The sequence below is a fragment of the Telmatherina bonti genome (genome assembly GCF_933228915.1).
Source record: "Telmatherina bonti genome assembly, chromosome: 22".
Taxonomy (NCBI): domain Eukaryota; kingdom Metazoa; phylum Chordata; class Actinopteri; order Atheriniformes; family Telmatherinidae; genus Telmatherina; species Telmatherina bonti.
In genome coordinates, this window is record NC_136631.1 from 4,343,931 (window position 1) to 4,359,701 (window position 15,771).

Below are 15,771 nucleotides of genomic sequence, written 5' to 3' on the forward strand. Positions count from 1 at the left end.
TAATCTTTTCATGTAGGCTTTCTCTCTGGGATAATGTTCATCCTGCAAACTGAGTTTGTGACACATTACATGGCCTGAAGATGCAGGGCCGAGCAGACAGGGTGAGAAGTGCTCGCACCGCGAGCTGGCAGACGGCGGATTACCGGCGCAGATAGACGGATGAAAACTTGCAACCAGGATCAGGGAGCCGAGTTCAGGCGAGTCGTCATGCAGGCTGGAGCCGTCCAACGTGGTCTTCAGCAGCAGTTCTCCGTCTTTCTGAGGGTCTTTTATTCAGCTTCTCCAGGCAGAAAACAGCGATGATGGAACGTCGACACATAACAGAATATTTAATCATTTTCCAACCTGCGGGTCCAGATCCGTCTTGTTTTAAAGGACACGTAGAGACAGAGACTTTCTGTCGTATGAACGTTTGGATGGAAACAGCTGGAGCGGAGATGTGGCAGGAAGCAGCTATGAGTCTCGGACCGCGTCCGCATGTCGTCGGGTTTACATGAAACCCAACATCTTCCCCCTCCGGACAGATAAATAAAAACAGTCCACACATAAATCCATCACCGCGTTGTAGAACACGTCCATCAGCAGATCAAACCTGTCGTCTCACACCTCTTCTGATTCTGTTTACCCACAATGCCGAGCGCTGAACTCACAGTCCACTTGGCTTTGCAGTCCATCACCTGCTAATGTAGGCGCAGAGTCCGGTTCTTAGATCCGAAAGCGAACTTTCCAGGACTTTGGCGTGAACACGCTCGGCGTGATAAAAGTCCGACAACGTGACGTTCAGGTCCGAGTCCAGGACCAGTCCCAGATTTCTGGCCTGATTGGTGACACCACCGCTGGGACGTTTAGGGTGGGGGGGGGTTCTCTCCTCGTATATTTCCTCCCGATATATCCGGGTAAAACATGGTCAAATAAAAATACGGGACGACATCGGGAAACGATACGGTAGTTTCCCGGCCAAACAGGATACTTTCTGTTCTAGAGTCATTTATCAGACGCTTTTATCCAAAGCGACTCACAGACACGCTCATACCCAGATAGGCACATCGGGGGAGACTTGGGGTTCAGTGTCTTGCCCAAGGACACTTGGGCAAGACACTGAACAGTCAGGAGAAGTCTGGAATTGAACTCCCAACTTTCCAGTTGCCAACTGGGAGCGACGTTGCAGAGGCAGACACTTGATAGAAGAGCTTTGGGAAGTCTTGGAGAATCCTGGAAAATCCTGGAGAACTCCTGAAGGCGATGCTGAGGGTCGGTGGGAAACATTTTAACTCATTTCAACAAGAGTGAATTGATATTTTAAAAACTTGTCATCAGTAAACGTTGATTTGCGTCACCGCGGGAAGAGATGTGCATCATCTCCGGTGTCCGCCAGGGGGCGACGTCACTACGAAGCCTGTACGGTAGGGAAAGGTTGGGACCCCTCGGGGCTCAGATGTTTGTATGATGGAATATGTGTAAATAAATCCTTCCTAACATGAATGTCCGGTCCATCATGTGTGTTTCAGAGTGTGTGTCTGTCCAGGCTGGATGTGTGCAACGTGTCCCTGGCAGACTATCCGGTCCAGTCTCTGTCCAAAGCTCTGCTGACCAGCCGGCTCACAGCGCTGCACCTTCACAACGCCCAGCTGAGTGGGAGGCCTCTCTACACTCTGGGTACGGCAAACACACACACGCGTGCTTCACATGAACCTGCACAGGATGTGTGTGTGGAAGCATGGTGTGTGTGTGTGTGTTCTGCGGCCAGCAGGACCAGATTTTGACCTGTGACCGTCTCCGCAGGTCTGGACCAGGATTAGAGGCCTAATCTCTCACTTGTCACTTTACGCTCTGCTGCACATGTCTGTAAAGGCTGTCGCAGCCAGGACACACACACACACACACACACACACACACACACACACACACACACACACACACTCACGCCTGGATCCCATAAACATAAATTCGTTTAAAGCAAAGAAACTCTTCCTCTTCGTCCTCTCTGACCGTCATTGATCAGCTTCTTTACATCTTCAGCAGCCGGTGAGGAAGAGGAGGGAGGACGGGGAGCGTGGTGAAGTGGGGGGGCGGGGGCGTGATGCTGGCTGAGAAGGTCATGTGACCACAACTTCATTTAATATAGAAACTGACTAGTTTGACAAGAACCGGCTCTTTTAGCTTCTAATTTAGACATTATAAATGTTTGTATTTGTTTTTTTTATTCAATGTTTTTATGAAAAAAGCCAAATTTTTTATCTTTGTATAAAAATAAAGTTTAATCGAACCTGTAAATGAACAACTGGCAATCACAGCTAATAAATCAATAAATAAAAGCTGAAGTTTTAATGAAAAATATTTGTTTACCGCAGACGGTAACTGTGATATAATTTAGTCAGGTTTTTTAGTCAGGTTAGTTTTTTATAATATTTCACACGACAGCAGCTGAAACAAAGTGCTGCACATCAGTAATAAAGAGTAAAAACATAAGTAATACAATAATAAAATACAACTAAAATGGAAGTAAACGAAAGAGTCCCGTAAAATCAATGTCTTGTGTTTGAAACATGTTTTATACGTGGAGAATAAAGGGGTCTTTATGTACGACAACATGTTAGAAGATATAGGGTTTTCTTTTGGTCAGGCAGGGTAGTGGATGACTATCATATAAGTGTTACCCAGCCGGTTTTCCTTGAGGACCCCATCATGTACAAACTAAAAGGCCATGGGCCCCCCTCCCCAGCCCGTGCCGAACCGATGCTTGGTTTGTTCTGTCCTTCCATGAAGCCAAAGTGAAATTGACAACACAGTATTTTTGTTCTTAAAGTGCGGACAATGTGTGGAGAATATTTACTGGCTCTGAATATTTGAAGCCCCAGGGACCCCCATGCTCTATGGGCGATCCCCTTGGGGGGTCCTGGACCCCAGGTTGGGAACCACTGTACTAGAGAACAGGGTTAGATCTGGTTTCCTGTCTTTTTGTCTGTACCGCGCCTCTTCCTGCCTTCTGACAGTCTGCCCTACTTCCGTCTTTTAAATAGCTTTACTTCTCCAGTGATTGGCTGCATGATGTGCCCATCAAACGAAAGCCCCGCCCCTTCCATTACTTAGATGTGAGTTGATATGAGAAAAGGTAACAACTCGCATCTCTTCCCGGTGATGAGACGCTTCATATCCATTCATCACGCTGATGCTAACAACCTGCTAAATCTGGTTGCTTTAGTAACTAGCGTGCTAAAGCTAACTGCATTAGCTTGATTCTGAAGGTCCATTTCTGCTCCCTTACGTACGTAAATGTGGACATCCGTTTCAATCGTCGTCATACGTCTCCATCCTCGTGCTTCCAGGCATCTTTTACGTTGCTATGGTTAAGTCAGTTCATCCACCAGGGGGCAGCGCTGAGTATTGACACCGGCTGGTAGCCGTAGTGCATGCTATAAAGTTGGTTACAGAGATCCAAAAACACCAGAAGAAGAACAATAACCTCAGTTTATTTTGCTGTATCTTTGTCAGGTGCTTTTTATTTGGCAGTTTCTGCATCGTCTTCTCTGGTTTGTTCATTTCGCTGGTTGCATGTCCGCTATAAAACTCAATCATTCCCAGTGGTGTTGCTCTGTTTTCTGTGTCAAATGACACAGAAAGGTCCAATGGCATGGACGAAACTGTCCGTCCATCTGCGTATCGGTCTTCTGTGTGAGTTATAAACGGGCTTTAGGACTGGGCAGCCTTCCTCACACACACGATCAGGTATGGATTTAATGCGTGTATAATAACAAATGTTTCTGTGTTGGACAGTTAAGATGAATTCTGCGTACATGCAGAGCAGTGATCATCTACCTGGATGAGTCAGCCAGGTGTCAACGCTGTGCAGGAAACGAGCCACTTCCCTTTTGGAGGGGCTGAAATGAAAGTTTGGGATGCTCGGACTTGTTGGTCAGAGTCCAGTCCTGCAAACTAATCAGGAGAATAAACCCCATGATTAAAACTTTGTTATTCTGAAGCCATAATGTGTTGATGCCATGCTAGCTGGGCCTGTTTCTGTGGATGAGAAAATCAAAGCAGTCGTCTCCTCTCAGCTGGGAGCAGAACAGACCCAAATGGACTCAGTGTGCAGCCCACTCTTCCCGACAGCAACTTGTTCCCTCAATGTTTTCAGCTGCTTCCTGGATCTCTTTGATATTTCAGACTCTGCTAAACCCCCTCCTCCTCTTCTTCCTCCTCCCGCTCTCTACCCCATCATCTCTGCCTTCACCGAGCCCACCGCACACCCCCACCCTTCCCGCACAGCGGGGGTCCCAGCTGAGGATCATTGCCTTCGATCTGAGGGGCTTCTGATTGCAGGATTGGGCGCTCACGGTGGAGTCGACCGGATCAATCCCACCGATTCCACCATTTGGTTCCCACTGGGCCTGATGACAATGTTGGCATTCCACATGCAGCCCGACAGGCTTGATCAAATCTGCAGCATCGATCTGGGTGGAAGGGCAGCAAGGGTCCAGACAACGCCAACATATCTGAACCACAGCACCGTACAAGTTACACAAAGGCCCAAACAATACCCCCGACACACGCATGAACACAAACACACGTGAACCGTCATGAAAAGATGCGTTTAAAAAGAAGGTTCTGGCATTTGTGCTGAAGAACGGCCGCGTTGTTACTGGAATAACTGCAGCAGCTCCTGCTGCGCTGCCATTTTCCTTCCCTGTAATAACTCAGACTCTCACAGAGAAGTTTGAGGAAAACTTTCACATTGTGTGGCCATTTGTCTGACTCGTGCAGCTACTACTGCGCCACTCTGACGACCACATTTCATCCCATTCTCTGTCGCTGAAAGAGACAACAGTCCTGAACATTTGCAGATCTTCTTATTTAAGCGAGCGCTAACGACAGCTAATCTGGCCTCATCTTCATCCCGTCTTTTCTCTCAGACCTCCACCATCGATGGCTGATCTGGCATCGTCTTCTCCTGTCATGAGCACCATTGTAATGTTGGGGATCGTATCTGAAAAAGCTTGGGGAAGGCTGCGTTAGAGATCGGAATATATTCTTACTTCCACGTCTGAGAAACAAGTAAATCTGTATTCTCTGTATTTCTGCTGTGTCCTTGTTAGCATACTTTATTTTATTAGCTAACGGTTGTACATTTCCCATCAGAAAAGTTGGAAGAAATTATTTAATTTTCCTATTTTCTCTCTATCTTGCTGCTGCCCGGCATCCTTTTAAACTTGTTTGGGGTTTATTGTGTTTTGTCACTCATTAATTTGCTTTTGAGGAGCTTAATCCGTTGGTCTCACTGGGTCACCATGATCATAAACAGATCTAGATACAAGTCTGAAGTACGAAGCAAAACCTCGAGCCTCAAAACCAGAGGGAAAAATGATCGGAAAGGTGGCGTGTATTAAAACAAAGTAACCTAAAATATCTAAAAATGCAGTCGGATCATCTGATGTAGTTCGATCTGCTGCCACCTGGTGGTGCATCTTAAAAAAACGTAGGAATAAATATTCCTCATTCATATATCCTGTTCTATTGTTGAAAAGAGTTTTAATTTCTTCTCTTAGCTTCTGGTTGCATCTGCTTCATGTTTTCCTGCCTTCAGTTGGAGCTCTGAGGACGAACAGAACTTTGCGGGAGCTTCATCTTTCCAACAACCTGTTGAACAGCTACCAGGACGCCTTGCACCTGGGAGACCTGCTGCGGTACAACAGCACCCTGCACACCCTGCAGCTCAGCAACAACGCCGTCGCCGATGCTGGTGAGGTGGCAGAAGCTTCATTCTGGTTCTGAAGTTTAACGGAGAAGACAGAAACTCAGATGATTGACTGGTTGTCCAGGTTTGGAGGATTTGTGTGACGGTCTGTCCAGGCAGACCGAAGGCCTGAAGGTCCTACTGCTCAGGAACAACCAGATCACTGAGAGAGGCATGGAGCACCTGGCCAAAGCTCTGGTGAGGAGTGTTCGTCAACGAAGCCACTTATGTCTTCAAATCAAATCAAACTTTATTTATAAAACACTTTTCATGCAATGAAATGCAGCAGGAAGCACTTCACAGGTTTTTAGGCGGTAAAACGTTGACGCTGCCTCTGAAAACATTTGGAAAGAGTGATCTTGTAGACGAGCTGATACCTGCTTTCCTCTTTGGTTTCTCATTCAGACAGTTTCCCTCCTCGCGCCTCCCATGACAACATCCATCCCTTCCTCCCGATGAGCAGCTACACCTTCCTGTCGTGTGTGTGTCGGTTGTGGAGGCTAGAAATTAAAGGCCTGCCTTCTGCGCTCGCACTCCTCTGGTGACTCTGCAGCGCTACCAACAGAAGGAACAGAGTGCTTTAATAACAGCCTGATGGGAACGGGGATAAGTAGACGTCCTTGCAGGCCATAATGATGATCATTAGAGCCGAAGCTGGTCATGTTGAATATGATGAAGAGGAGGGCGGTTATTAACCTTTCTTCCTCTCTCCTGGTGACTTCTTGTCTCTTGTAGGAATAATCCGGCCTGCATGTCGGAGTTTAGGAGGTCATGTCCATGTTTTCCTCCTGTTGCTGTGCAGAGATCTCCTTTTCATGCGTATTTCTTTGAAGACATGCAGTGTTTCTGGTGCTCTCACTCCCTCCTCTTCCTCCTCAGACGTCTCCCTCCGACCCCCCCGTGGTTTACGTTTGACAGCTCTCAACCATGCTTGACTCTCACACACTCTCAACCACGCAGTCGCCTCGTTAATTGTCTGCTATTATCCCTCGTGCATATCCATCCGGGATGCTCTTCCTCCTCTCCTCGCTGCAGAAGCTTGTCGCCTTGGATGTGGCAGGGTGGCGGTGATGGGGGGGGGGCGGGGTTCTCAAGTGTGTTTGTTGTCACGGTGGTGCAAATGAAGAAGACGCTCGGCGGGTCTGTCAGCCGCTGCCTTGGCTTCTTTCCACCCCCGTACTCCGTCTCTGCAGAGCAGTGACCAGAGGAGTTTAACAAGGGTGGCGAGGCGAGAGGGGGCCAGGAAGTAGGTGGGTGACGTGAACCCCCCCCACGGCTTCATGCACCAGCTAATCAACCTTCAATGCTAATGTGACTCAGGAGACAGAAACAGAAGTTGTGTGTGTTTCACATGAGAGGAAACACTCTGAGAAGCAGAAATAATCTGTCTCTAAATCACTTCGTTCACACGGTTCTCCTCAAGTCCTGATCCGGTCCCAATCCACCTGACCTTATCAATCCTGTTCTGCAGCCAGTTCTGAAGGTCCTGCAAGTCCTGGACCTGGGGGAGAACGCCCTGGGGAACGAGGGGATCCAGGTGATCAGGGAGCCGCTGATGGTGAACAGCTCGGTGCTGCAGCTCGGCCTGACGGGAACCAGCATCACCTGTCAAGGTACAACAGCACCGCCTCCTGATGTCCTGCAGATGTCCTCATTATCCGCCCATATCAGCATCAAAATGTGATAACGGAAATGACCGATTTTTACTTTTTTAATGACAACATATCAAACATCAGACTATTCAGCGGCGTCTCATCAGAACGTCCAACTCCGAGACGTGTCACAGAGTTTTTTTCACGTTTTCATTCGTTTGGCAAAACTCGTAATAAATCCTGCGGCTTCCTCGTGTCAGAGCCGACCTCGAACGTTAAGTTGAAGTTGGACAAGCAAAGACGTCCAAACTGGCACCAACCAGACGTCTAAGTTACCTGACAGGGTGTGTGTGTGTGTGTGTGTGTGTGTTTAGAGGGTGGGGGTTGAATATTACACCTTCGGATTACTGGATATTGTTAAAAATATTGAACATTTCTACCTTTCATATAAACAGATTCATTTAGTTTCAATCATTTGCAGTTTTCCATTATTTTAATGTCTGTCTGGAACGTTTTCCATGAGTCCAGGACGGATCCGGAAAGGAAGGTTTCTAGCAGCAGGTTTGAGTTACCTTAGTGTCAGAGACCACAACGCACCTAAACTTTCCCAGCTTTAATGAGAAATATAACCTGAAGCATTTCAGTTTCTAGCAGCAGATGTCTGAAGGTTTTGGGTAAAAAACAATCAAAGCTTCAGCAGAAAAACACAACCCCACAGCACGACTCGGCCACCGCTGTGGCCACTGATTTCATGATGTAACTGTGGCTAAAATGCTCAAACTATAACCTCATTAGACTGAAACACATTTTCCCATCAGGCTTGGGTCTTTACCTCCCGTGGGGTCACCATCTGCGGGAGGAGCCGTAGGGGTCGGGTGCAATGTGAGCTGGGCGGCAGCAAGGGGCGGGGACCCTGGCGGTCCGATCCCCGGCTGCAGAAGCTGGCTCTGGGGACGTGGAACGTCACCTCTCTGGTGGGAAAGGAGCCTGAGCTTGTGCGCGAGGTTGAGCGGTTCCGACTAGATATAGTTGGACTCACCTCGACGCATGGCTTGGGCTCTGGAACCAGAACCCTCGAGAGGGGCTGGACCTTCTTCCACTCTGGAGTTGCTCATGGTGGGAGGCGCCGAGCAGGTGTGGGCATTCTCATCAGCCCCCAGCTTGGTGCCTGCACGTTGGGGTTTACCCCGGTGGATGAAAGGGTAGTTTCCCTCCGCCTCCGGGTGGGGGGACGGGTCCTGACTGTTGTCTGTGCTTATGTGCCGAACAGCAGTTCAGAGTACCCACCCTTTCTGGAGTCCTTGGAGGGAGTGCTGGAGGGTGCTCCTTCTGGGGACTCCATTGTTCTGCTGGGGGACTTCAATGCTCACGTGGGCAATGACAGTGAGACCTGGAGGGGAGTGATTGGGAGGCATGGTCCCCCCCCTCTGAACCCAAATGGTGTTTTGTTGTTGGACTTCTGTGCTCGTCATGGATTGTCTATAACGAACACCATGTTCCAACATAAGAGTGTCCATATGTACACCGGGCATCAGGATTCCCTGGGCCGCAGTTCAATGATCGACTTTGTAGTCGTATCGTCGGACCTGCGGCCACATGCCTTGGACACTCGGGTGAAGAGGGGGCGGAGCTTCAACTGATCACCACCTGGTGGTGAGTTGGCTCAGATGGTGGGGGAGGAAGCCGGTCAGATCTGGCAGGCCCAAACGTGTTGTGAGGGTCTGCTGGGAACGTCTGGCTGAGTCCCCCGTCAGAGCGAGCTTCAACTCCCACCTTCAGCAGAGCTTCGAACATGTCCCGAGTGAGGCGGGGGACATTGAGTCTGAATGGGCTGTGTTCCGTGCCTCTATTGCTGAGGCGGCCAGCCGGAGCTGTGGCTGTAAGGTCGTTGGTGCCTGTCATGGCGGTAATCCCAGGACTCGTTGGTGGACACCAACAGTGAGGGATGCCGTCAAGCTGAAGAAGGAGTCCTATCGAGCCTTCTTGGCCTGTGGGACTCTGGAGGCAGCTGATGGGTACCGGCGGGCTAAGCGGCATGCGGCTTCGGCTGTTGCCGAGGCAAAAATTCGGGCATGGGAGGAGTTCGGCGAGGCCATGGAGAAAGACTTCCGGACGGCTTCGAGGTGATTCTGGTCCACCATCCGGCGGCTCAGGGGGGGGGGAAGCAGTGCTCCATCAATACTGTGTACAGTGGAGATGGGGACCTGCTGACCTCAACTCGGAACGTTGTGGGTCGGTGGAGGGAATACTTCGAAGACCTCCTCAATCCTACCAACACGTCTTCCCATGAGGGAGCAGAGCTGGTGGACTCAGGGGTGGACTCTCCTATCTCTGGGGCTGAAGTCGCTGAGGTGGTTAAAAAGCTCCTTGGTGGCAAGGTCCCGGGGGTGGATGAGATCCGCCCGGAGTTCCTTAAGGCTCTGGATGCTGTGGGGCTGTCCTGGCTCACACGCCTCTGCAGCATCGCGTGGACATCGGGGGCAGTACCGCTGGATTGGCAGACTGGGGTGGTGGTCCCCCTTTTTAAGAAGGGGGACCAGAGGGTGTGTTCCAATTACAGGGGAATCACACTCCTCAGCCTCCCTGGTAAGGTCTATTCAGGGGTCCTGGAGAGGAGGGTCCGCCGGATAGTCGAATCCCGGATTGAGGAGGAGCAGTGTGGTTTTCGTCCTGGTCGCGGAACAGTGGACCAGCTCTATACCCTCTCTGGGGTCCTGGGGGGGGGCATGGGAGTTTGCCCAACCAGTCTACATGTGCTTTGTGGACCTGGAGAAGGCATTCGACCGTGTCCCCCGGGGGCTCCTGTGGGGGGTACTCCGGGAGTATGGGGTACCGGACCCCCTTGTACGGGCTGTCCGGTCCCTGTACGACAGGTGTCAGAGCTTGGTCCGCATTGCCGGTAGTAAGTCGGATCCGTTTCCGGTGAGGGTTGGACTCCGCCAAGGCTGCCCTTTATCACCGATTCTGTTCATAACTTATATGGACAGAATTTCTAGGCGCAGCCGAGGTGTTGAGGGGATCCGACTTGGTGGCCTCAGGATTGGGTCCCTGCTTTTTGCGGATGACGTGGTCCTGTTGGCTTCATCTGGTCGTGATCTCCAGCTCTCACTTGAGCGATTCGCGGCCGAGTGTGAAGCGGCTGGGATGAGAATCAGCACCTCAAAATCTGAGACCATGGTCCTCAGCCGGAATAGGGTGGATTGCCCTCTCCGGGTCGGGAGTCAGGTCCTGCCTCAAGTGGAGGAGTTTAAATATCTCGGGGTCTTGTTCACGAGTGAGGGAAGGATGGAGCGCGAGATCAACAGACGGATCGGTGCGGCGTCTGCAGTAATGCGGGCTCTGCGCCGGTCTGTTGTGGTGAAGAAGGAGCTGAGCCAGAAGGTGAAGCTCTCGATTTACCAGTCGATCTACGTTCCTACCCTCACCTATGGTCATGAGCTGTGGGTCGTGGCCGAAAGAACGAGATCTCGTATACAGGCGGCTGAAATGAGTTTCCTCTGCAGGGTGGCCGGGCTCTCCCTTAGAGATAGGGTGAGGAGCTCGGTCATCCGGGAGGGGCTCAGAGTAGAGCCGCTGCTCCTTCGCATCGAGAGGAACCAGTTGAGGTGGCTCGGGCATCTGGTCAGGATGCCTCCTGGACGCCTCCCTGGTGAGGTGTTCCAGGCACGTCCCTCTGGGAGGAGACCCCGGGGAAGACCCAGGACACGCTGGAGGGATTATATCTCTCGGCTGGCCTGGGAACGCCTCGGGATCCCCCCCGCAGAGTTGGCAAATGTGGCTGGGGAGAGGGAAGTCTGGGCTTCCCTGCTTAGGCTGCTGCCCCCGCGACCCGACCCCGGATAAGCGGCAGAAGATGGATGGATGGATGGCTTGGGTCTTTTTCATGAGAAATTCCTCCCTCACCAACCAGACCAGACAAATAGAGACGACAGGACACTGTTGTCACATGTAGGACAGTCAGTTTTGGAGGTGATTTCAACATCAGGTGAACTTATTGTAGTTTATTTAAGAGTCTTTTATCAATGGCCGATGTGTCAACGAGACGTTGAAAGTTTCATGTAGAAAATAAAATGTTACTCCAGTGGAATGTTTGGTGTTAAATCCAGACCTGTGGAGGTAGAATGAGCCTAGGTCGTGACACTCCTCTCTTCTGGTGAAGGTGCCGTGGCGCTGGCTGAGTTTCTCGCTGAGAGCCGTCACCTACAGAAACTGGACCTCCGTCAGAACCAGGTGAGGCTCGGAGGCCTGATGGCCCTCAATCTGGCCCTGAGGATCAACTGTTCTCTGACGGCTCTGGATGTGGATGCAGTACCTCCACAGGAGCAGGTAGGTGGCACTGCAAACACATTAAGCTCGAGCATGTCGCGGTTGGCTCTTCAGCAGAGAAATAGTCCAGGTGTGTTACACTGAAACATCTCAGGTTTGAAGCTGGACTTCACTGAGCTGACAAAACATCAGCCAATCACAGGGCAGCACTCAGTAATGTAGGCATGTGGAAAACCACAGGAGAACGGGAGATTCTCATGGTGATGAGGTGGAACGGGAGATTCTCATGGTGATTAGGTGGAACGGGAGATTCTCATGGTGATGAGGTGGAACGGGAGATTCTCATGGTGATGAGGTGGAACGGGAGATTCTCATGGTGATGAGGTGGAACGGGAGATTCTCATGGTGATTAGGTGGAACGGGAGATTCTCATGGTGATGAGGTGGAATGAAAGATTCTCATCATGATGAGGTGGAACGGGAGATTCTCATGGTGATGAGGTGGAACGGGAGATTCTCATGGTGATTAGGTGGAACGGGAGATTCTCATGGTGATGAGGTGGAATGAAAGATTCTCATCATGATGAGGTGGAACGGGAGATTCTCATGGTGATGAGGTGGAACGGGAGATTCTCATGGTGAATAGGTGGAACGGGAGATTCTCATGGTGATGAGGTGGAATGGGAGATTCTCATGGTGATGAGGTGGAACGGGAGATTCTCATGGTGATGAGGTGGAACGGGAGATTCTCATGGTGATGAGGTGGAACGGGAGATTCTCATGGTGATGAGGTGGAACGGGAGATTCTCATGGTGATGAGGTGGAATGAAAGTTTCTCATCATGATGAGGTGGAACGGGAGATTCTCATGGTGATGAGGTGGAACGGGAGATTCTCATGGTGATGAGGTGGAGTGGGAGATTCTCATGGTGATGAGGTGGAATGGGAGATTCTCATGGTGATGAGGTGGAACGGGAGATTCTCATGGTGATGAGGTGGAACGGGAGATTCTCATGGTGATGAGGTGGAACGGGAGATTCTCATGGTGATGAGGTGGAACGGGAGATTCTCATGGTGATGAGGTGGAATGAAAGTTTCTCATCATGATGAGGTGGAACGGGAGATTCTCATGGTGATGAGGTGGAACGGGAGATTCTCATGGTGATGAGGTGGAGTGGGAGATTCTCATGGTGATGAGGTGGAATGGGAGATTCTCATGGTGATGAGGTGGAACGGGAGATTCTCATGGTGATGAGGTGGAACGGGAGATTCTCATGGTGATGAGGTGGAACGGGAGATTCTCATGGTGATGAGGTGGAACGGGAGATTCTCATCATGATGAGGTGGAACAGGAGATTCTCATGGTGATGAGGTGGAACGGGAGATTCTCATCATGATGAGGTGGAACGGGAGATTCTCATCATGATGAGGTGGAACAGGAGATTCTCATGGTGATGAGGTGGAACGGGAGATTCTCGTGGTGGAACTGTGATGCTTCATGTAAATATGGAGGAAAATCTTTCATGAACGTTCCCAGTAACAGTTCTGGTGGGAAAATCGGGTCCAAACTGCTAAAAACTGACAGTTTTAGTTGGAAGTTTAGTATAAAAATGTGAAATGATTAATAATGGTTTGAGTGAACTGCTTTGAACATTGTGATGCGTGTGTGGGATGGAAACACTCCTCGGTGTCTCAGTGCTTCAGTGATGAGCTGTTTTTAACGTCTCCACCTCTGATGGCTGCAGAGGCCCGAGGAAAACGATGCCATAACTTTAATACGTGCCCCTGCTGGATTCTCCGAATAATTACCCACACTTGCCATCTGTTTGTCATGATTTTATCTCTGCTAACTTATTTGCATATTAAAACAATAATTAAAATCTCTGAGGACGGGGATGCTTACTTTAAAATGAACTCTGAAGGCGATCCGTGTGCAGCTTCCAGACTTGTTTTATTTTTGTTTGTTTGTCTGCATGTTGTTTACACGATTAAGCCTGATTCTTATGAAACGTCTCCTCTGGCTAAAGTCAGCCACCAAGATGTGCCAGATTCTGGAGGAGCGGCTTTGAAGAGCCACCGTGCCTGTGCGAATGTGTGTCATTAAAGCTGGGATTTCTTCATCTTCCTCTTCTTCAGTGGTTTTCTGCACGTGCACATCAGCGTTTCTGTCTTCGTGCTCTCCTGAGCTGCAGAGGGATGTGATTAGCATTTCCACCGTTGTTGGGAGTTGGTGTGGCCGGGAGTTTGAAGGGAATTGTAAAAAGGGAATTTTTAAGCTGCGGCAGATGGGATTTGTCTTGGCGTGGCGTATCCAGGTGGGAGGAGTGATGATTGTATTAAAAAGCAAATCTTTCCATCAGAAAGCAGCGGGTGGCCAGATCAAGTGCTCCCGCTCCGTCACATTTCCCAGGTCGCAGAGGAATACCTGGAAATAAGTGTGTGAGGGATGGAGGGGGTCGCTGTGTGTCGGTGCATGTGTGTGGTTTTACGGCGACGTGGGGGGGGCATTGAGGATGCGCATATTTAAGAGGCGAGAAGAGAGGTGGAAGGAGGGGAGGAAATCTGGGTCCTCTCGTCTTTGTTTACACGAGTTGGATTTTTCATGTCTGTTGCCACACTGCTGCATTTGATCAGTGGCCTGTTTGCTGTTAATTATTAATTATTTATCCGTTTAAAATATTCATGCAGCCCGGTCCTGGTGGAGAGGCGCCTTTTCTGAGGGGCAGCTTCTCTCTGTGGCCCCTGCATGAGGGACTGTTTATACATCCTTATCAGGGGAGCAGCTAATGAAGCGCAGTCGCTCGGCCCGACTGGCTCCTCGTCAGCGCTCGGACGGCAGAGACGCCTGTTTGTCTGTTTGGTGCTTAAATATTTGGCTTTGGATTTGTGGGACCCGGCGTTCCTGTCAGCTGCTCTCCAGCAGAGGAGCAGCAGATAACGATGAAGAGCGTCCTCTCCTGAATGTCAGGTGCCGCCGGCTGAGCGGAGGGATGTTTGTGCAGGAAGCAGACGCAGCAGGAAGGAGGTTGTTGTTTCAGTGCTCATGTGGAAGTTCAAGGTTCAAAGTTCAAGACATCTCCATTGGTCTGATATCAGTGAGGTGATTGTCAAGGTCATGAGTTCACCTTCCAGGCCCTTCTCATCGACGACCACCCTGAAACTAGCAGCAATGGCCGCCATTCACCAACGTTCTTCACCATTTACGTCCATTTCTGCTCCTGTATGTACATAAATACATCCAATACATTCTTTTACGTTGACATGGTTGTTTCATTGGTTCATCATTTAGGGGGCAGTGCTGACTTCAGAGTTTACTTCTGCGGTTTGATACCAGTTGGTATTAGGGCTGCACGATTCTGGATAAAATGAGAATCACGATTTTTTTTGCTTAGAATTGAGATCACGATTTTCTCATGATTGTTTTCCAATATAAATATTTATTACATGTATGACCGGTACATCAACTTTGCAACATCTGACACTGAACATAAAAACAATAAATGTCTTTCTTGTCTTCTCTTACACACACAACCTTAGAATCATTTTAATAGGAACATTTTTGAACAATATTTTTTTTGTGCATAAGGTGATGAGAGGTCGGTATGTTTCTTAAAATATAAACAGGAGGGTTGGACAGGAAGCTAGAAACTTCACACAGCAGTCCTTTGGTTAAATTTGATATTCTGACATTTAACAATGGAGGACAAAAGTGATTTATGCAATGTGGGTCTAAAGGAATTCAGAATCTACTTTTATTTTTAAAGCGATAGCCTATTTCAATGGCAAAATAAAAGAAAAACTTAAAAAAAAACCCAACAGGAAAGAGTTTATTCATAGTACTAAACATATTTAGGGTGGTTTTGACTCACCTTTTGTTTTTCCCACAACATTATTCCTCTCTCCTACAACGTCCATTACATTACAGCATATGGACAAATATGCAAATTAGGCGATGATGTCATTCAGCGACTTCTAGAACAGCCAGTAGCTGCTTTCTTTACTTTGGACCAGCAAAGTGACCCAAAAGTTACTTCATTTTGTTGTTGTTTGTTTGTTTGTTTTCTGTAGTTTTCTTACTTTTGGTTTGTTTTTAGTCAAAGTAAAATATGAACATATGTTGGCAAAAACATAACTTTTAAACTCCTGACTGGACAGACAGTTTAAACTGGACATTAACAATCTAA

General features: G+C 49.2%; 1 protein-coding gene across 1 annotated transcript in view; it reads left to right on the forward strand.

Moving 5' to 3' along the window:
• LOC306772713 (protein phosphatase 1 regulatory subunit 37) overlaps nt 1-15,771 on the forward strand; it is a gene marked incomplete at its 5' end in the record, with an annotated part of 64,598 nt that overhangs the window by 23,401 nt on the left and 25,426 nt on the right. Inside the window, 5 exons of the mRNA XM_079262316.1 lie at nt 1,509-1,656; nt 5,582-5,737; nt 5,817-5,929; nt 7,203-7,344; nt 11,483-11,649. Coding sequence (XP_079118442.1) covers nt 1,509-1,656; nt 5,582-5,737; nt 5,817-5,929; nt 7,203-7,344; nt 11,483-11,649 — 726 coding nt within the window. The remainder of the gene's footprint in view (nt 1-1,508; nt 1,657-5,581; nt 5,738-5,816; nt 5,930-7,202; nt 7,345-11,482; nt 11,650-15,771) is intronic.